Below are 20,038 nucleotides of genomic sequence, written 5' to 3'. Positions count from 1 at the left end.
GGGTTTGTTTGCCATTTTTAAGCTGAACTGTAAATGAGATTTTGCCCATTTGCTTTGTGCTTGTCTTTCTCATTCATTTCTGCCCTTTGGCTTTCAAATAGCAATTTGCCGCACAGCTTTGACTATTGACGCCACAACCAATGGACTACGACTGATGACTGCCTCGGACCCTTGGACTAATAATCAACTAGCTGTCGGTAGCTGCTAGTCTTGCTGCCAACTATTATATCGAATTCAATTAAAGGATATTCCCTTACAGACACTAGCTAAGCACAGAGCGCACAGCAAAACACGAAAATTATGTGGTTGTTAAGAAAAATATATGGAGCATCGCTGGGAAAGCACTGTTTGTGGCGAGAGAGTGAAGAAAATATATGTATTATATAAATGTAACACATAAATAGTATATATATAAATTTTAAAAATTTAAAGCCGCATTTTCCGAGCAAAAATTGTTATTCAATAAAAACCAATCTTACTCAACATAAAGCAAAACATTCAATGTTATGTGAATCAATTATGAACACAAAAATAAATTTCTGTAATATATATATGTAGAGAATATTTGAAGCATTAAAGCCAAGGAAAATAATTTTCTTAGCCAAATATTGGAGAGCAATTTAAATAGCTTAAAAAGCATTGTTAACTGAAATTTTATTGCACTGCTGACTCGAACAGCTGCAGATTTTCACATCAAACTGTTTCTGCACGGCAATTTTTTATCTCTCTCTTTAATGTGTTTAAATTGAAGGCTTCTGTGCGCTTCACTGGCCAAGGATTTTAATGATATTTAGCTCGTTGGCCACACCCACACACACACACACACACACACACACAATGGCGCTTCGGTGGCATTTGGTGTAACGAAGAAAATTGCAATTGAGAACGAGCACAATAAACACTTTTCGTGTTATTTGAACGGGCAACTGCGTGTCTTGCGGCCACTTGGGCGTATACGTAATTAATGATGGCCACGAAATTGTCAGTTTTTGACAAATATCGCTTGATGGGCTGTCTCACTGTATGGCACTTAATCAAGTTCAGACAAATCTCTAAGATGCTTTCAATTAGTTGGCGCTTAAGTAATTATGCCTAATGCAAAAACTTCTGACATCTGATTGATGGCCCAGTTGCTGCTGCGGCGGCGGGGCACGAAAGCTGCGCCCATTTTAATAGACAACGCGTAAATGATAGAGCAAGTTGGCCCGCATTTGCCAAGGCGCACGCCAACATTGACAGCAGTGTGTGCATAGCAAGGACTCTTTGCTTTAGCCGCCACGCTCTGCTGGTCATAGTGAATGGACGCAGCACAGCCAACAAGCTAACAACTGTAGCCGGCCTCACGAATCCATGCACAATATATAGAATGTTTACAGTGTCATAAAATATCAGCAACAAATGCGAAACCAAAACAAACAAAGGCGAAAGCCAAAAACAAAGCGCTAGACAAATAAGAAAGAAAAAACGAAAAAAAAATATGAGCAAAAAAGATGAAAACTTCTTCACAAAATTATCAGTTGAAAGCTAAATGTTAGCTGCATATGTGGTCACTCCGCTGACCTGTAAGATTATGTGACTTTAAGACTCTACTAAAGTAGACTTAGGTAAAGTATTTGTGCTTGGATTATGTCTTATTGAGTTATTAAGCTGGGATAATCTGGGCAATTGCTTTGAAATATTCTTTCATATAAAGCTCAACATTATATAATAGATTTCTTAACGCCTTATTTCAAATTTTGCTTCTTTTAAGCCTGATTCTTGATTGTCTATAGCTCTCTTATGCCTCATCATAGTTCTATGACATATTCCTTAACAAGTCATATTCCAATTCCCATTTGCAACTCTGTTAAATTTGCCATATATCCATTGTAATCTGAGCAAATACTCTATTATCTAGATCTATGCCAGTCTTCTTTAACATGCATTCGATTCATTTTTCTATCATTTAACACTTCTCTCAGCAATTGGCACATTCTCTCTTTCAAGTCTTTCATCTACTTCAATTGGCCATCACCTCACAATACTCTTCTTGTCGACTGTTTGATAAACCAACTCATTCCCAATTTCGCTTAAATGGTTTTTGTTTTACTTTGGCGTAGAGACGCCTCGAGTCAAGTGGCAAATGCATATTGCAAGCATCAAGTAAGCAAAACTCATCTGACTAAAATACAAATACAATGTGCCACTCGAACTCCAGTCACACACACACACAGTCACAATCTGACACACAAGTCATATGGGAGCTGAACATGAAAATCAATAACAAAAATATCACATTACATACTTTGCTCGCTTTGTTTTCGGTTTCATGCAGCACTTACATTTTTTTGTTATTGCCATTGCGTTTTTATTGTATGTATGTTCTTTGTGTCGATTGGGTTTTTGGCGGCCACGCTGGCGTATGATTGATTTTAGGGCGCACCAGGCAATGTCGTACTCAATGACTAGGCACAAAAGTGTTGCATAACTAAGGGGCCGGCAGTCGATACAAATTGCAATCGCAGCGTTGACATGTAGCAAACGAGCAACAGCAACAGCAACAGCAGCAACAGAAGCAGCAGCTGCCATCAAAGAGCTTCACGAGTTGCCAGTCAACAAATTCGATTCAATAAGCGACGCCTAACATGGCCTGCATCCAATTTTTTCATTTTTTTTTTTTTGGTTGCTATTTTCCATATCTGTTTTCTCGTAGGCGACATTTTTGTGTTGCGTATGCATGAATGTGGGCGTGGCATAAGCCGATCAGCATGCGAGCCAACATTTGTGCACGGAAATTCTTTCGAATTGTTGGCTTGTTTCTAAGCGGATTACGTGGTAGAGTGATTGGCTTGAATTCCAGTTAAAAGCTAAAAAACCAAAAAACGAAAGAAAAAAAATATAAATATTGATTCGCATCAAAATTGTATATTGAATTTTGATTGTAAATCGGAAATCAATGTGTAATGGCATAAAAACGAAAAAGTCATATCACTCATAACAAAAATATGGCCACAGCAAAAAGATACATATACATATACAATTTAAATCAAATAGATGCAACAAACTCATGCAGGGAATTGGAATTGCATTAATATCTGAGGCAGCAATATGCAACTGTGCAGATGCACACAGTTGTGCACACATTCAGTGGCCACAATTTAACGCAATATTTAAAATTCGATTTTTATCTTGCATTTTTGCAGGCCAGCAACAGTGACGGCATCATCATCATCATCAGTCTGGGAGGCGTCGCTAATGGGCGGTTACGCAACGTTACCTCAGCGGCAGCCACGACAACCAGCAGCAGCATCCAACGAGCCACAATAACAACTGCAGCTGCAGCTGTAGCAGACGCTGTGTATTTGTTGCAATGTCTACGTAATGAATACAAAACACAAAAGTTGCATTTCTGTTGCCAACGCCGCCGCCGCCGCTGCGAGTAGTGAAAAAATGAAGTCCGTCATCCTGTATCCGTATGGACCGCTTACTGGCGGCGCTCGCTGCTGTCGCATGTTGCATGCCAAAAATTTGGCCATAACAAGTGCAATTTACACAATTGTAAGTGCAATACGACACTTCTAGCTATTAACTCGCATGCTGTTTACATGACACGACAAGCCCATCGGGCGTATGCGCAATGCCATTGCGAAACTGTTTGCGTACGCTCCCCGTGGCAACATTTGCCATGCTTCAACGTAATTAAAAACAATTGCCACTTGTGCGAAAGGCATTTTTATAGCATTTACTTTCATATTTGATGCCAATGAGCGAAACTCATTTATCCGACTCATTGAATGATGGCAATATTTTTAGACCAATAATGTCAGAAACAATTATTTTCATTTCAATTCAATCAAATTATAATATATATTTATACACATCAAATTAAGCCAATTTACGTGCTGTTCTTGTTATTAATAATTGTTTTTATTTATTTTCTTTTTTATAATTGAAGTTTAAAATCAAATAAAATTCAAAACATTTCTCTATTAAACAAAATTTGCATATATTGTAACTATTTATTTCTCAGCTATTTTATCATTTTAACATGAAGATTAATTTTTTTGATCAAAAATTTTAAGCACACAAGTTTTAAAATATTTGCTTCAAATATTTAAAATCAAATTTTAAAGAAAATATATAAAAATTTCGTACAAGAAAAGTTGTTGCTCAATATTTAAAAGAAAGCTTTCATATGAAATGCTTTAAAATGTATTAAATAAATTTTTAATAATCTTCTTCAAATTTTATATATCTTTAAAAGTGATTTGTATTTCATTTGTAATATATCTAAAAGAAATTCAAAAATTGCATATATTTCTTCTCAGATTGCTGCCAAAGTAAAAACAATTTCTGTAGTATTTCCTAGATCTACTTAGGCATTGGCAAATTCATTTAGAAGAACTAAATGTGAAGCTCTGTTGCTGATATATTAAATTATATATTATATCAAAAGATTTTAGTTCATTTCTGTTCTCTTCATTTAAAATTGTAGCCATCATATAATTTAAAAATAAATGTTTAGTGTAATTAACATTTTTGTTCAATTACCAAAGAAATGCTCGTTAAGATCTGTATCTGCTGGACCTATGTAAGTGGAAACTATGGGCCAGGGACCTTAGCGAACTTCATTTTGTGCCTTATAAATTGCAATTACATGACGCTCATTATGGCATTTAATTTATGTTAATGGACGAATCGTGCATGAGATTTTTATAGGTACTCCCGCCTCTGCAATGGGCACTAAATGCAATAGCAACGGCAGCAACAACAACAGCAACAACTGCACTGCAATTTACGTATACAAATTATGTGCATGGAACTTGGGAGTAGATTTTGTTGCTGCCTTTCAAGTACCTGGTTTTTGCCATCCGCAATTAGTGGCACGCTTTATTGTTGCAGAGCAGCGAAAGTTCAGTGCCGTCCCCAGAGTGGCTCGGGGTAGTCACGAAACATTATAAATAAAATAATATCTCAGCTAGGTGTAAAATTTTGCATTTAGTTATTTATAGCATCAAATTTTGTGCGCCAGGTAATTGAGGCGCATAAATTTGAAAGCGACTTTTTCGTTGAATATTTTAAAGTCATTAGCTCGCTTTGAGAGCAAAAACATGTTTCAATCCACACATCCGAGCAAGCATTTTATATGTATGTCTGCGAGCCCACATTGCGTATGCGTGATATGTTTTGCTAATGTATTCCTACACAAATTACTTTGTCATTCCAGAATATTTCACTCCTAATTGTGCTGATCTATTCGTGGCGCATCAATGTTAACATGCACAAATCTGCCGAGCTCCAGGACGTCTACTATGGTAAGCATGAGCTTCATTCATTTAAGCAATTAAGCAGAGATAGAGAAAGAGAGAGACACAGAGAGACGGAGTCACGCCATATAATGTGAAAATATCTCGAAATGGCATAATAAACGAGAGAAACACTTTAATAAATAATTAAAATGTTGAAATGTTGTTGTGCCGAGCACAGGACACAATAAATTAGACTATTAAAAACCGTTATAATGACATTTGAGACTCTGTCAACCGAGTCTCTCTTAATCTACTGAGGGAAGGCAGGAGAAGTTCCTTTGAAAGCATTTAAAAATAATATTAGATATATTTTATATGTTAAACTGTAGTCTTCTTCTTCTGCTTGTTGTTTTGCAGGTGTACAAATTGCATATTTCGCCATAATTGGAACGCAAATGTCAATGATATTGTTAAGCATTGTGTTGATATTTGGCATCTGTCGGGTAAGTTTCGGCACGTTTGCACAAAAGATTTGTCGTATTTTTGCCAAAAACTCAACAAAAAAGGTTGACAAACACACAATACTCACATACAGACACATTTATGTATATATATATATATGTATATGTGTTTGGTAAATCAAATAACTTGAAGCCACACATTTGCAAATTATGCACATTTGTGCCGGGGTTTAAGCTGTTTGCTGGCCATACGCAAATAAAGCGCATTCAAATGTAAATTTCGCCACACATTTGCCACGCCCTGAATGCCAATCAAACTGCCTACAAATAAATAAATAAATAAAACATATGCAAATGAGGAAATTATGGATAATTTAAATAAATATTTATTTATAATCGAAAAGTTGAGTTGAACTAGACTTAAAATATAATTATATTATAATAACGGGATAGATCGAATAGAATTTCTTCCACATAAACCAAAAGCTGTCAATGTGCCTCTGAAATACCCTCTTAAATAGAAATTTATGATGAAGTCATGCCAAAGCGAAAGAACAAAAAATGTAAATAAAGTCAAATGAACCACCCAGCATATTTGTGAAAGGGTTGGCAAAAAAAACCTAAAAAAAAGAGCAGAAAATGGAATAAAAATAGATGAAAAGCTGAATACCAAGCACAGTGTACAGTGGTTGGAAATGTAGACAATTTGTCACACAATTGGGTATACAAAACCATCTGTCGGTTGGCTGACGACGTCGACGGTGACGGCGACGGCGACGGAGACGACTGCCAGCGACACATGACAAAGATTATATCCAGTTGAAGCTAGCATTGCGTGGCGTATTGTGTGGAATTTTTTAATTTCGACCTCACTGCAAAAACAAAAACAAAAGCAGCACAAAAATACACACACACATACACACATGGCAAATACAACGTGAACGCCAACGCATTTGCCCTAAAATGTATGCTACACTTATTTGTACTGTACGCTGTGTGTATGAGCTGTGTGCGTGTGTGGAAAAGCATTGTGCTGTTGGCCAAATTAATTGCAGTTCGCTTTTAGGCGCCAACAACCTGACTCAGTGCGATGCGCTTAAATAATGCATAGACCATTGGCATTAATTAAAGCTGCCAGCCTATTTGTACAACAATTTGTATGGAAAACAATTTAACTAAAGTGCTGCTGTTTTTAGCTCTATAAATGGTAGAGTGTGTGTGTGCGAGAAGTATTTGGCAGTAACTCCCTTAAAACAAGTACAAAAGCTTCGTCTAGATTGAGACTGCGAAAGGCTAAGCAAATTTTTAAGTTGATTTCTGATTGGCCGCTCGGCTCTCAGCTCCTTAAAATTTGGCCTATAAATACGAATATTAATTGCGCAAATTCTAATGAAAAATTTATGGCTAATAGTGTCAGCGATAGCACCATAAAAATTTCATAAGCCAACCTCAAAATTCAACACGCGAAAAAGTATGAGCAAGAAATATAATCAGAGTTCTGGCACCCTAGTAAAATATATTACAAAACAAACAAAGCAACTACACACAAAAAACACACACACACACATACACACAGTCTCACAGGGCACATAAAATATTTGATGGAGTGAAAGCGTGCAGAAAACGAAAACCTTCAATTTGATGCCAGCTAAAGGTGTGCGAATGGCATTGGCGACTTCACTTCCACTTCCAGTGTTGGGCGGTTATAATATTTGTATACCTGTTCTATTCTGTTCTGCCCACAGGAAAACCCCGGCCTAATTGTACCCTGGATAATTGGCTACATTACGTTCATGGCCTTGGAAGCTGTCGCCATGGTTTATTCGAATGTGCTGCGTGATCATGTGAACAAGGTGAGTCGATTCCTGTGGGATAGTTCTAAGTGTGGGAAGCCAAAACGCTTTTAATGCATATTTAAGATGCTTTCGTTGGCGGTCCATTTGTTTAATGAAAACCTGCAATCAACTGAACAGACCCACACCCTTCGCCAATCGCCAAGCTTTCCGCACTAGCCGAACAAAAGCCTTGGCGCAGCGGGAGCTGCTTGTGAATGATATCAATGAGAGCTCTTGACTGCGGTGTTGGCATAAATCAATTCGAGCCAAAGCCAAAGTACAAAGATCTGGCAAAACAAACAAATAAATTGCAAAGGACTCAATGCTAGAAAATAACAATAACGAGAACAACAAAAGCAACAACAACGACAACAAGGTCCGGGGCACAATCCGTAACATATGTAAAAGTTCCTTTTTTATGCTAAAATCAAACAAAGGAATTGGGTTAGGGTCGGCTGCTAACGACAGCTAAATGCACTACAATCGACAAACAATGAAATTGATATGTAAACACAAAACATATGCTTTGTTTGAATATATATTCGGGTTGTGCCATGCAGTGTTGGCACCTTCCCAATTCCATATTCCCCATGCGAACTGGTTTCGAGAGTTTTCGAGAGTTTCACAGTTCATTTACTCTATTTACAAACAAAACTATGGAGTATATGATATATGATATAAGATATAAGATATGTTATATGAGATGGAGTATAGGAACTATGGGATATGAGAAACAGGATAGGAGACGGAATAGAGGATTATGATATATGATATATGATATATGATATATTATATATGATGTATGATATATGATATATGATATATGATATATGATATATGATATATGATATATGATATATGATATATGATATATGATATATGATATATGATATATGATATATGATATATGATATATGATATATGATATATGATATATGTAAAGAATTAAGCAAAAAAGATAACGAAAAGTAAAATTTAAATGTATTTGTCTTTTAATAAGCTTTAAAGCAATGAAAATAATATATTAAAATGTTTAACTCTTTTTTAGAAAAATATATTTTATTAAAATTATCTTTGCAATTTACTTGCTAATCTATAAGAACAACTCGACAATTAAAGACTCAGTCGCTGACCAGCTAGTTAAAAATAATATGCCGAACTAAACAGCTGAAGCACAGTGCCGAGTGCAGAAGAAAATAAAAAGCTCAAGAGGCCACACACTTAAAACTAGTGGCAAAGCGATGCCGCAAAGCTCACAGCTGACATCAGACAGAGTTCATTCACTTACTCCCGAGCAGCCCTATCTCTCACTACAGTTTGAGCTAACATAGGCTTATTACACACATGCATTTACACACACACAGACTCTTGTGACTTGGGCATTTTTCCATGCCATTGCTTTCGCGTTCCGCTTTGTCCCCGTCGCCATTTTCATTTGTCTTGCACATTTGTTTTTCTCCTTTTTTCTTTGGCACTTTTTCTATTATGAACGCGTTTGTGTTGCTGTTGCAATTGTTGCTTGTTTTCCACCAAAAACGTTACGAAATTGCCGCCTCATGCATAATTTATTGCAATTGTTGAGGTAAAAATTCATGTTTTTTGCACTCGCTGTGAAAGCAAAGCAAAAAGTTTGCCTCCTTTCAGCTATGCCCTATAGTGAAAATAATGCAGAACTTGCGGTAATTTATACGCTGAAACATTTAAATATTTATTCAATATTGCAAAATGAGTAGGGCTAAAGAAAGGGTAACTAGTAGTCGGTCTTCTCTGAGTCGCAGACATTGCGGCATTTTAAATTTATTTTAGCTTTTATTTCGAGTTGTAGGTTTCCCGCACAGCACTTTAATTAAATATTCTTAAGTTAGTTTTTATTATAATATCAAACTAGATTTACTAAACATATTTTACATATATATTTTACAGCAATTCGATGCCATGTGCAAGGCGGAGGTGGCATTTTTTATAGCACGCGCTTTTATCAATGTAAGTATAATATATACAAAATGTGTGTGACTGTGTGTGTGTATGTGTGTGTCAGTTCTTAAGTTCTATTTTTTAAATATCAACTACTCTATTAATATTCTACAATTTAACTTAGCCTCGTCCCAAAAGCTTTTTCACTACCCCTAACCGAAACTCAATGTTTTCGCTTGTTCTGTTTATTCTTAAATAAATTTTTGATATTGAGAGAGTTGAAATCTGTGTGAAATACTGTTTCAAGTTTAATTTGTGTCGAGTTCTGCTTCAAAGCTCCGTTTGCAGAGTGTGACAAATGCGATCTTCAACAGTAAACTCGACAACACAACAAACGTTGACATACGTTGACCCTCGAGATTGTTGATTGTAGCTTGGAGTCCGAACTTACCCAATCGAAAGGCTAATAAAAAGTAATAGTATATCAGCCACGGCATCATCATTGTGGGTGAGAACTGCAGAGCGAACAAACAAGATCTTAACTCAATATCAATAAATATAAATATAAGCAAAGAGATGAGGTCTTACGCATACAGCAGCATAGCTCAAGACCAACCAAATATTCAGATGAATAAAACCAAAAACGCATCGAATATTGCGCGTCAATTCGGGCGGAAGTATTAAAAATCTGTCGGCACACCATAAGGTAGTAAGCTTAGTGGCTGGGGTACAGTAATGTCCCACAAAGACAACCAAGCTTTTAATCTAAGGCGAGAGAGCTTTGCAGGCTGAACTCAAGCGAAGTAGTTCACGGGGTCTTACCACACCAAGCAGACAGGACAAGATTAATAGACGATGCATTGTAATAACCTGATTTTTGTATATATCCATATGATCCGGTGACTGTCTGCACTCGTCCAGCCTCAGCCTGTAGCTGTAGGCCAACAAGCAGAGTTGATGATCAATTGGCATCAGTTTAAACATTGTAAAAGCACATGAAAGTTTAAAATATTTCTGAACTAGCGAAAAATATTATTGACAGATAATTTTGAAGAAATGTTCGGAATTGATTTAAATATCCAGTAATACGATTTCAAAACATTAACTGTACAGCTAAACTACTAAGCTGCCAATAATTTACCTACATAAGTCCATGAGCAACGCAATTTGTTTTCTATTTTATTGTTATCGGTTGGAATTTATTGATTTAAGCTTTCGTTCAAGCAAAATGAACGGCATATGCAATAAATAATTTGATTATAGGCGAAAATCCATTAGAAGCCGAGTAGAAAGCGGGTCAACCTGACTGAGCAATACCTCTACCAGCAAAAGCTCACTCAGCCGACCTTTGCGCCTTGAGTTGATCTAAAAAATATAAATAGCATAAAGAAGCTCCCCCATCAAGCCAATATACTCTTCAACCTTTGCCACTGTGTATGGGTGTGCGTGTGTGCAGCTAAGTGGAATTTATGTGACTCAATTAAAACTTGACTCCCCTCCATCTAAATCAAACAGGTGCTAGCCATGTGGGGCGTATTGCGCTTCTATAACCTCGTGCGTTCGGGCATTACCTGGCGTGGACCTGAGGTATGTTTCAAGCTCTTTCATTGACTGCTCTTGCCCCAAATTGAAAATCACTTTCAATTTGATATAAGTGCATGGTTTGTGGCTTTTGTAGAGTGTTCAAATATTTATTTTTTCACTTAATTATCGAACTAGGCCAAGACTGCCATCTTTGCGCCCACGTACAAGAGCGTGAGCACACACAGCAAATCCTCGGTGGTCCACCTGGAAGGCAAGCGAGCCAAGCAGCGCCAGCGACGCTACAGCGTGGAGGCCGAGAGCGGATGCTGTGCCATCTTTGACTTTGACTTTGACTACGACGACGATGACGAGGACGATGATGCGGCAGACGATGCTGTGGGCTATGACTACGATGACTACTATGATTACTATGAGGATGAGGACGAGCAGCAGCTGGAGCTGGAGCAGCACGATGATGCCGATTGCAGCATGCTGGGCGCTGGGGCTGGCAAGTCGCGCACTCGCACTGCTGCGGTGCGTGTGAAGAGTCAACGGCACCGGCGCAACAACAACAACATACGCAGCGTGTTGATCAATAAGCGTCATAACAAGTACAAAATCAGTCGACCGCAAACTCAGCTGGAGGTGATCAATGAGTCGGAACGAAGTGCCGGCAGCGGCAGCGATGAGAACGACTCTCTGCTAGTGGCCTACGACAGCAGCTCGTCCTTGGCGTCGGTTTGACATTGGCCGCCATGTCACAATGGAGCTGCAACAAATGGGAACGATAGCCAGCCAACGCCAACAGCTGACGATGCCAGCAGCAACAACAGCACCAGCAGCAGCAGCAGCGGCAGCAGCAGCAGCAGCAGCGACGACGACGACAGTCGCCAGGATTTGCAGCCTAGAACGCGGCTCGCTGGCAAATGTTATAGTCAGCGTCAGCGTAAGCGCCGACGTTCACTGCGACGCGTCTACTGCGCTGTAAACATCTCCATAATGGGCCTGCTAGTGGCCGTGGAAATCTATGCCCAGCTGGCCATATTCCTTTAGATAGATAAATCGAAAAATAACTACGATTGCGATCAGAGCAGAGCGCAATCAGCCCTTGACAAATAAACTTCAATAAATAAATGAATCAAACACAGAAGGAGACAAAGCATCTGCAAGATATCAGCTGTATATATAAGAAATGTACTTTATCAAATAAAGAGAATAAGATATGCAAAAGAAATAATAGCTTAGACAAATTTCCAATGAAAAACGATTCATCTGTAGCAGTCTAAGAAACAAGAGAGTCGAATAAAGTTATGTGAATAATAGGAAGTAGACAGGGAACTCAAGTATTACAGAAAACACGTAACATTAAGCTTAAACAAGGCAAGTTTTGAAGTTCAGCATTAAAAAATATATCAAAGAGTAAAGCAAAGAACTTGAACAAGATAAAAAATGCAAAAATTTAAAGAAAAAAGTAGCAAAATTATATTAAGTCTTAGCAAGTTTAAGACATCTATTGCGAATCTTTTCTCTCTATCAAAATTTGATATTCATTTAAGCGAAAAACCTTTTCTGCTCTAACTAAAAAGTTTCTTCTATTTTTTGGGCTAACAAAAGCTTTAACTTGGATATCCAAACAACTAAAACTAATGTATATAAAAAATGAATAAAAGCCAAGCAAACTGTTCATATTTATTATCAATAAAATATAGACAACAACAGCAAACAATAATCATATCGCTAATTGTATTATTATTGTAAATAAGTCCAAATATATAAACATATACATTCATATATATATAAATATACATAGTAAAAGTACAGTTGCGCCAAAAATACTTTGAAAGCTAATCAATAAATGTGAGTTAATGTATACCCAAAAAATAAAACAAACAAAAAAAAGCAAATCAAAAACTGAATAAACACTTGATATTTGTGCAAAAATAGAAAAAAAAACTTTGGTCTGACAAAACGTGTGGCACACGTGCAGCTACTCTCCATATCAGCATTCATATTGAAAGCCAATTATTGAGTACTCGAAAAAAAAAACAGATATGCCATTATATCTCTAATAAGCTTCTGGGTGAGCTCATTTTTGCTAGGGGCTTTTAGCTGGTTTCCCGTAAACTGGAGTTGTCAACGGGAAACTTCGCAAAACTCCAAGAGAAGAGCCCAGTGAAGGGCTCAATCTAAGCTGATTAGACTCGCTTACTTGCTGAGCTAGCAAATACCCTTTATAAAAAATTAACATTTATGTATTTTAAACCACGTTTCTGAAATAAAAACTTTCTATTCGAACTCAGCAAAACTCTTTCTTAAGTCTTAAAAATAAATTCAGTTTGCCTATCATCCACTGAAATGTTGATCATTAGTTGCCATAGTCCTAATCGCCGATTTATATATAATTATATTCTGATGTTAATACAGGGTGTCGAAGTTCGTGACGTCAGTGCGGCTAGCCGCAACTAATTAAATGATAAGGGTAAAAACGGAAAACGCGTTCACACGACACGAGCAACACGTAATATAATCAAAGTAATCACCCCAGCCCTCCCGTACTCCAATACGTATAGTCAGAATGAGTTGAAGCACTCGAAAGTACTTCCACTGATATTGCAAATTGGGAAATAGCATACATAGTTGAAAATATGGCGATCTAATCAGCATGGAGCATTAGATTTAAAAGCGCTTGGACTTTTCAGAAAGTCAAGCAGTAGCAAAACATGTGGAGTCCAGCATTGATTGCTCTCAGCGGCCTGCTGCTGGTTACCAGCAGCCAGGCACGCCTTCTGCCCATTGAGAACGAGGAGCTATGGGCAGCGGATATGATTGAGCTGCCCATGGAGGTAGCCAACAGAGCGGGTAAGCTAGCATAGCTAGGATCAATTCGATGCAGTCTGAATAAGCCGAGAATCTGGGTATTATCTTCTCCACCTAGCCGGTTGCTCCATCAAGATACGTAGCACTGAGATGAAGAATCCACAGCCGCTGCTTATTAAGCCTGGCACCTCCGAATTCTATCCCTTCTCGGCGTCTGGCTACGTCGATGTGGAGCACGACAAGACCATTGAGTTCCACTGCACCAGCAGCCTGGACTCTCCCCTCTCGGGCAAATCTGTGACGGCCAAGTGCGTGGGCGGCTCGACCTTCAAGGTAGGCGATAAGGAACACGATATCTCGGCTATCAAGTGCACTTCCTGGCCCGCCTTTGTGGGCAAGAAGTCCGGCTCAAGTTGCAACGGCGGCACCACCCTGATCAACGTGGGCTTCGAGCTGAGCGGCTCTCGTTTCGCCAAGCAGTACGAGGTGTGCTTCAATGAGAACGAGGAGGTCACTCGCTATGTCTACCACACCCTGGACGCTGGCAGCAACTACTATGCCACCGGCGTGGACCGCATCAACTTTGCCACCGGCGGCTACTTCGATGGCAAGAATGTGGACAAGCTCTACACGCAAGCTGTGCAAAAGGAGACCATTGACAAGGCCTTGGGCATGGATTCGGCCAAGTACTTTGACTCGCCGAAGAACGTCTTCTTGGCCCGCGGACATATGGGCGCCAAGGCTGACTTTGTCTATCCACCCGAGCAGCGCGCCACCTTCCTGTTCATCAATGCGGCGCCTCAATGGCAAACATTCAATGCGGGCAACTGGGCTCGAGTTGAAGATGGCGTTCGTGCCTGGGCGTCGAAGTACAAGAAGCACTTGGACTGCTGGACAGGTGTTTGGGGTGTCACCACACTGCCCAACAAGGATGGCAGGCAGACCAACCTGTACTTGGCCTACGATCACAATGGCAACGGCTTGATACCCGTGCCCAAGATCTATTTCCGCGTGGTCATCGAACCCAGCACCAGGAAGGGCATTGTCCTTGTGGGCGTCAACAATCCACACTTGAGTCTCGACGAGATCAAGCGTGACTATGTGCTATGCAATGATGTCAGCGACAAGATCAACTGGATCAGCTGGAAGCGCTCAGACATCTCGGCTGGCTACTCATACGCCTGTGAGGTGCCCGAGTTCCGCAAGAAGGTTACCCATTTGCCAGAGTTCTCTGTAAGCGGCCTGTTGGTTTAAGCTGTCCAGAGCTTAGCTTAGGACTGAATAAAACATATATGCGAATAATAAGAGTTTAACTTTTATTTTACAATTTGAGTAGGCTAAATAATAAGCTGAATGATCGGAAGTTTCGGTTAAAACTTATATATGAAATATTCAGTTTGAATTCAAATTAATTACGAATGAGTTCCCATATTATAAACCATATTATTTGCAGATCAATATATGTTTCTTAAGTCAGAATATTCTTAACCAATAAGGAGTATGGAACTGCATGCTTATAGTCTTCAAAGTCTAAGCAGCGCCTCGATCTCTTCCTGAATCTTTCACTATTTGCACTTGCTCAACTTTATCTCCAATCAATGTTCTACGTCAGCCACCCACAGTCAAGGTTTATCCCCTGTTTAAAATAGCATTTTCCTACGTCTTCAAATATTCGATTAAACAACTTGCTTTATTGGTTCATCTCAGACTTAGACAAGCAGACCATTACTGGCAGTTAGGGCGGGCAGATGCTTGACCGTCTTGAGGAAGTCAGCAACTTCGCAGGCATAAGACCAGCCGGCCTTGATGTCGGTCTTCTTCCAGTTGATGTAGGTGACGCGATCGCTGACATCGTTGCAAATCACATAGTCCTTCTTGATCTGCTCCTCAGACAGATGCGGATTGTTGACGCCCACAAAGACGATGCCGCGATGTGTTGAGGGCTCGATGACCACACGGAAATAGAGCTTGGGCACGGGTATGAGGCCATTGTTGTTGGCATCGCGAGCCAAGTAGAGTGGAGTCTCCACGCCCTGTTTGTTGGGCAGCGTAGTCACGCCATAGACACCCGTATAGCAGTTGACATTCATTTTGTTCTTGGAGACCCAGGCGCGGAGACCATCCTCGACACGTGCCCAGTTGCCGGCATTGAAGGTCTGCCATTGGGGCGCGGCGTTGATGAACAGGAAGGTGGCGCGCTGCTCAGGTGCATAGTCAAAGTCGGCTTTGGCGCCAAGGTGGCCGCGGGCCAGAAAAACGTTCGTGCTCATGTCGAAATATTTATCCGCATCGCCGCCCAAATCCTTGTTGATTGTCTCCAGCTGTACGGCCTGCGTGTAGAGCTTGTCCACATTCTTGCCGTTGAAGTAGCCAGCCGTTTGGAAGGTAATGCGATCCACGCCTGTCTCGTAGTAGTTGCTGCCCGGGAACAGCTGATGGCGCGTGTAGCGGGTCACCTCCTCCTGCTCATTGAAGCAAATTTGCATTTGCTCGGCAAAACGCGAAGAAGTAATCTCAAAGCCCACTCGAATGACGATGCCGCCGTTGCATGTGCCGCCGGTCTTGATGGCCTTGAAGCCAGGCCAGGACTTGCAGGCCAGATCCTTGAAATTGTAATCCCTGCCATCCACCTTGAAGGTGGTGCCGCTCACGCAGGTGGCAGTCAAGAGACTTTCCGAGTGCGTGGTAAAGCCGCTGGGGCACCAAAGTTGCAGGGTCTTGCCACTGTCCACCTCCATAACGCCCAAACTGTTGAACGGATACAGATTCTCCGAATTGGTTTCCAAGCAAACGGGCTCCGGCTTCGGCATGCCACCGCGAATGGTCACACTGCAGCCTATTGACAGCAGGCATTAGGAGTTAATCACTTTAGTTTCCCAGTTTGGAACTCACCGGCAGCACGGGTTTCGGGAAGGGGATCCACATAGATGGCACGCTCATAGATCTCATCCTCAAGGACTGGCGGCACCTCAACGTCGGGCAGAGGCTGGTAGGGCACACGAGCCCAGGCCGCCTGAGCAACGAACAGCAATAACAAACTAGCGAACTTCATTTTGCGTATAAGCAAATTATTGGCTTCGATCACAACTTAAATAGGCAACGATACCTGAGCCGACTGCAAACTTAACATTATCAAAAGCGTTTGGCAAATTAATTAAAAATTTTCCCAAATCTTCAAAACAATAGCTGATAACATACCATATCAATTTAAATAGATTTGATGGGGGCTATTTAAGTGCCTCATACATTTGCCTCAAGTGGCAGATAAGTAATGCGGCGAGAGTGGAGTTGAATGGACAGAGATTGGGCGGTGGGACTGGAGGCTGAGCGCAATATGTCAAAGTTCGACGGCCATTGGCATTAATTAATGAAATGTAAAGTGAACAGCGGTGTGGATGACAACAGGAAGCGCAGCGATTGAAACGAAAGCAATTAGGCTCAAGGACACAGGACAAAGGACAAAGCAGAAAGCACAGGATGTGAATGGAGCTACAACGGGCGTCACATGGCGGGGCGCGTATAATTTGTGAAAATTGATGATTTGTTTAGATTTACGAATGAGCGAGCAAAACGAGCCAAATTGGCACGTAGCAAGCACAAGGAAAAAACGACAGACGAAAAAGGAAAAGCAGTTGAAATGAAAAAGGACACGGACAAGGTAGCCGGATCTGCAAGGAAACGGAATGTGCTGCTCAAGGGCCCAGTGTGCCGAGGTGCCCGGCTAATTGATTAGATGCAGATAAATGAGCTAAGCTGAATTCGGTCAGATGCTCGCCAGCGACGGCCGCTAGATGGCGCCAGATAATGATTAATGCTCGCCAAGGGAATGCAGAACAAATGTTCGCAGGCGTTCGGCCATCGAACGTAATATATATTCGTGTACTTAATCACGATTTGTTGGCATGCCAGACTTTAAAAGCTTCAATTACTTGTTGATTCGAAATTATTGGCATAGCTAAACATAATTATGTACTGAGCCATAATGGAGCTACATTAATATGCTCTAGGCAATTAGTGTTAAGGCAAATGTATTTCAAATATAGCCTTAAAGCCGCGATAAACTTTCAACCCACAATTTAATATAAATTAAATAGGTTTTACTATACAATTTGTTCAGTTTCCGCACGACAGCGCTTCGTAGCTGCCGCATTGACAATTCAATTAACAAGTTAGTGACAACAATAACAATCAAGCTAGTTACATCGTAACATAAAGTTCCAACTGTTTACAGCTTGACAATATAATTTGCTCAGCCAGGCAAAAGCACAATCACACACACAATTTATATTCCGATTTTATATTTATTTGTGGAGTGCAGCAGAAATTCCATTGTGAAGTTTCGCAGCAACAAATTCTGAGTAATAGGCCATATATAGACAGACTTAGTATAGAATGTATGGGGAATTCTTCTGTTTAATGAAGAAATATTAGACTCAGTTGAAATATATTTGTAAGTGTCTAAATATACAATGTATTTATACCCAAATTTACTCTCCTTTCAACATGACGTCATATAAAATTCTCTTTAAATATCTATTTGTGCATATTTCTATGGCCAACATATAAATGGTGCGTATTAATAACATATGTTTGGGGAGCATATGTGGGTAGATGCCTCTGATTGATAAGGCTGCGTAAGCGTGTTTGCTGAGCTCAAGTAAAAAGCGACTCACAGAAGCCAACCAGCAATTTGCACCTTTTCAACAGGTTGTAAATGGGCGTCGCACAAATTGAAAGCGGGAGTCAATAAAGCTTTTTGGACAGGATAAAAAGGCGAACAGCCAGAGGCTAACGACTCACTGTATGTGTTTATCTATGTGTGTGTGTTGGTATATCGACGCTGTCTGAACTCAATGATGGATTAAATGTATTTCAAAGGCGTGAAAGCTAAAAGGTAGCACAAAGTAGCGCATTGTGGTTACATAACAAACATCCAGCACACTTCAATTTAGCTTAGGGCAGTAACAGACACACACACACAGAGATGACACACATAAAAGAATTCAATAGCTGCTGTCGTCTGTGGCATTCAATAAAATATATATATTGGCTAATTGTCAAAGGCTTAAAGCTTGCGGCTTTGAAGGCTTATGCAAATCAGGCCAACAGCCGTGCAGCCAGGTGTAACATCTCCGATAATTGTAGTGGCTGCTGGCTGCTTAAGGCCGCAGAGCCACAGAGCCACAATGCCGCAGATGCGGGGACCTGCATAGCCAATCAGTTCATCCTTCGATTTGCATTGATTTACGCTCTAAGAAAATCAAATTGGCGCACGAACAGCAACAGCAACAACAACAACAACGAAAAAGGATACAAGTGCCACATAAAAGGATTCCTGAGCATCCTCTTAATATAAACTGATGCAAGCACCAGGCACACAGACTTCGAGCACCAAATGAAGCGTGCGCTTAAAGACGAGATACTTACAAGACCAACGAGATAAGAGAAGCAAAACGGAAGTGTATCCTGTTGAAAAAAAGTATAAATTTGGTTTTCCATAACAGCGATCTTAATATTAAATTCCATTTTGATTCGGCGACAAAGGTGCTTAGTATATGAACATAAAGAACAACTAGCAGATACCCTATACCACACATATATTTAAGAGCTCACAGAACTCTAGGAACTCTTTGGCAGCGTATGAAAATCTGTCAACAATGAAAAATTAAGTAAATTTGAGTAGCGTGAAGTTTATAAAAGTAGTTGAACATGACGGGCAAATGTCAAAAAATGGCGGACATGATTAATGAAACAGCAGCGCCCTCTAGCGTGAGAACTGGGCGTCGCATGCAGCATAAATTAGTTGCTTGATAAGCTGAATAAATGTATACATATACACTGCAGGGTGGATATGCGTGTGTGTGTGTGTGGGTGCGAGTGTGTATAATGAGATATGAATTAATTGTTCTGAGAAAAATATAATAATATAAAAGCAATGAAAGCAAACGAGACATATAAAAGTAATTTCATATTATATTAAATATCATTTAAATAATATAATAAAAATATACATAAAATTTAAAAATATATATATATAAAATATATGTATATATAGAAAATGTAAGATAATACTATATTTATTAATACAATTCTAAATACAAAATATTTATAAACTTTATATATATTTACATTTTATTTTTTTAGTAAATGTATAAAACTCATGAATTATTTTGAAATAAAAAAATATTAAATATTTGCGTTTAATTTTTTTATATTTAATAAATTTATATTTCATATAAATATGTTGTATTTTTCCTAT

General features: G+C 39.5%; 4 protein-coding genes across 6 annotated transcripts; 2 read left to right on the top strand and 2 right to left on the bottom strand.

Moving 5' to 3' along the window:
• Window positions 1-3,429: 3,429 nt before the first annotated feature.
• Window positions 3,430-11,812, top strand: LOC111592268. 3 transcript variants are annotated; one of them, XM_023304366.2, is made up of 7 exons: window positions 3,430-3,537; window positions 5,207-5,294; window positions 5,646-5,731; window positions 7,435-7,542; window positions 9,448-9,507; window positions 10,954-11,025; window positions 11,158-11,812. In XM_023304366.2, exons 1-7 carry the CDS (start codon window positions 3,430-3,432, stop codon window positions 11,704-11,706), a joined length of 1,071 nt encoding a protein of 356 aa, XP_023160134.2. In that variant the 3' UTR covers window positions 11,707-11,812. The 3 variants fall into 3 exon arrangements, 1 of the variants encoding a protein (XP_023160134.2); XR_002750932.2 differs by lacking the exons at window positions 3,430-3,537; window positions 5,207-5,294; window positions 5,646-5,731; ... (1 more) ...; window positions 10,954-11,025; window positions 11,158-11,812 and adding exons at window positions 7,264-7,343; window positions 7,663-7,837; XR_002750931.2 differs by lacking the exons at window positions 3,430-3,537; window positions 5,207-5,294; window positions 5,646-5,731; ... (1 more) ...; window positions 10,954-11,025; window positions 11,158-11,812 and adding exons at window positions 7,264-7,343; window positions 7,609-7,837.
• On the bottom strand, window positions 9,459-10,511 carry LOC111592269. Its single transcript, XM_023304367.2, has 3 exons — window positions 10,261-10,511; window positions 10,027-10,203; window positions 9,459-9,953 (listed from the first exon to the last, which is right to left on the bottom strand). The coding sequence occupies exons 1-3, from the start codon at window positions 10,420-10,422 to the stop codon at window positions 9,747-9,749; spliced, it is 546 nt and encodes a 181-aa protein (XP_023160135.1). The 5' UTR covers window positions 10,423-10,511; the 3' UTR covers window positions 9,459-9,746.
• Window positions 11,813-13,656: 1,844 nt separating the features above from the next.
• LOC111592279 lies at window positions 13,657-15,084 on the top strand. Its single transcript, XM_023304380.2, has 2 exons — window positions 13,657-13,821; window positions 13,898-15,084. Exons 1-2 carry the CDS (start codon window positions 13,683-13,685, stop codon window positions 15,031-15,033), a joined length of 1,275 nt encoding a protein of 424 aa, XP_023160148.2. The 5' UTR covers window positions 13,657-13,682; the 3' UTR covers window positions 15,034-15,084.
• Window positions 15,085-15,257: 173 nt separating this feature from the next.
• LOC111592280 lies at window positions 15,258-16,854 on the bottom strand. Its single transcript, XM_023304381.2, has 2 exons — window positions 16,672-16,854; window positions 15,258-16,615 (listed from the first exon to the last, which is right to left on the bottom strand). Exons 1-2 carry the CDS (start codon window positions 16,829-16,831, stop codon window positions 15,489-15,491), a joined length of 1,287 nt encoding a protein of 428 aa, XP_023160149.2. The 5' UTR covers window positions 16,832-16,854; the 3' UTR covers window positions 15,258-15,488.
• Window positions 16,855-20,038: the final 3,184 nt, after the last annotated feature.

This window comes from Drosophila hydei, unplaced genomic scaffold (genome assembly GCF_003285905.1).
Source record: "Drosophila hydei strain 15085-1641.00,03,60 unplaced genomic scaffold, DhydRS2 tig00000001-arrow-pilon, whole genome shotgun sequence".
In the NCBI taxonomy this organism is placed as follows: domain Eukaryota; kingdom Metazoa; phylum Arthropoda; class Insecta; order Diptera; family Drosophilidae; genus Drosophila; species Drosophila hydei.
This window is presented reverse-complemented; position numbering and strand designations above follow the sequence as displayed.

What these genes read in the sequence shown, in the direction of transcription:
- LOC111592269 (XM_023304367.2), bottom strand. Translation starts at nt 10,422, where the DNA reads ATGTTTAAACTGATGCCAATTGATCATCAACTCTGCTTGTTGGCCTAC. An exon ending in TGTCCTGTCTGCTTGGTGTG is followed by an intron (nt 10,204 to 10,260) that starts GTAAGACCCCGT and finishes CTCTCGCCTTAG; the next exon opens with ATTAAAAGCTTGGTTGTCTT. An exon ending in TGAGCTATGCTGCTGTATGC is followed by an intron (nt 9,954 to 10,026) that starts GTAAGACCTCAT and finishes TTCGCTCTGCAG; the next exon opens with TTCTCACCCACAATGATGAT.
- LOC111592280 (XM_023304381.2), bottom strand. Translation starts at nt 16,831, where the DNA reads ATGAAGTTCGCTAGTTTGTTATTGCTGTTCGTTGCTCAGGCGGCCTGG. An exon ending in TCCCGAAACCCGTGCTGCCG is followed by an intron (nt 16,616 to 16,671) that starts GTGAGTTCCAAA and finishes TGCTGTCAATAG; the next exon opens with GCTGCAGTGTGACCATTCGC.
- LOC111592268 (XM_023304366.2), top strand. Translation starts at nt 3,430, where the DNA reads ATGAAGTCCGTCATCCTGTATCCGTATGGACCGCTTACTGGCGGCGCT. An exon ending in TGCGTGATCATGTGAACAAG is followed by an intron (nt 7,543 to 9,447) that starts GTGAGTCGATTC and finishes TATATTTTACAG; the next exon opens with CAATTCGATGCCATGTGCAA. An exon ending in TTACCTGGCGTGGACCTGAG is followed by an intron (nt 11,026 to 11,157) that starts GTATGTTTCAAG and finishes TTATCGAACTAG; the next exon opens with GCCAAGACTGCCATCTTTGC.
- LOC111592279 (XM_023304380.2), top strand. Translation starts at nt 13,683, where the DNA reads ATGTGGAGTCCAGCATTGATTGCTCTCAGCGGCCTGCTGCTGGTTACC. An exon ending in GGAGGTAGCCAACAGAGCGG is followed by an intron (nt 13,822 to 13,897) that starts GTAAGCTAGCAT and finishes TTCTCCACCTAG; the next exon opens with CCGGTTGCTCCATCAAGATA.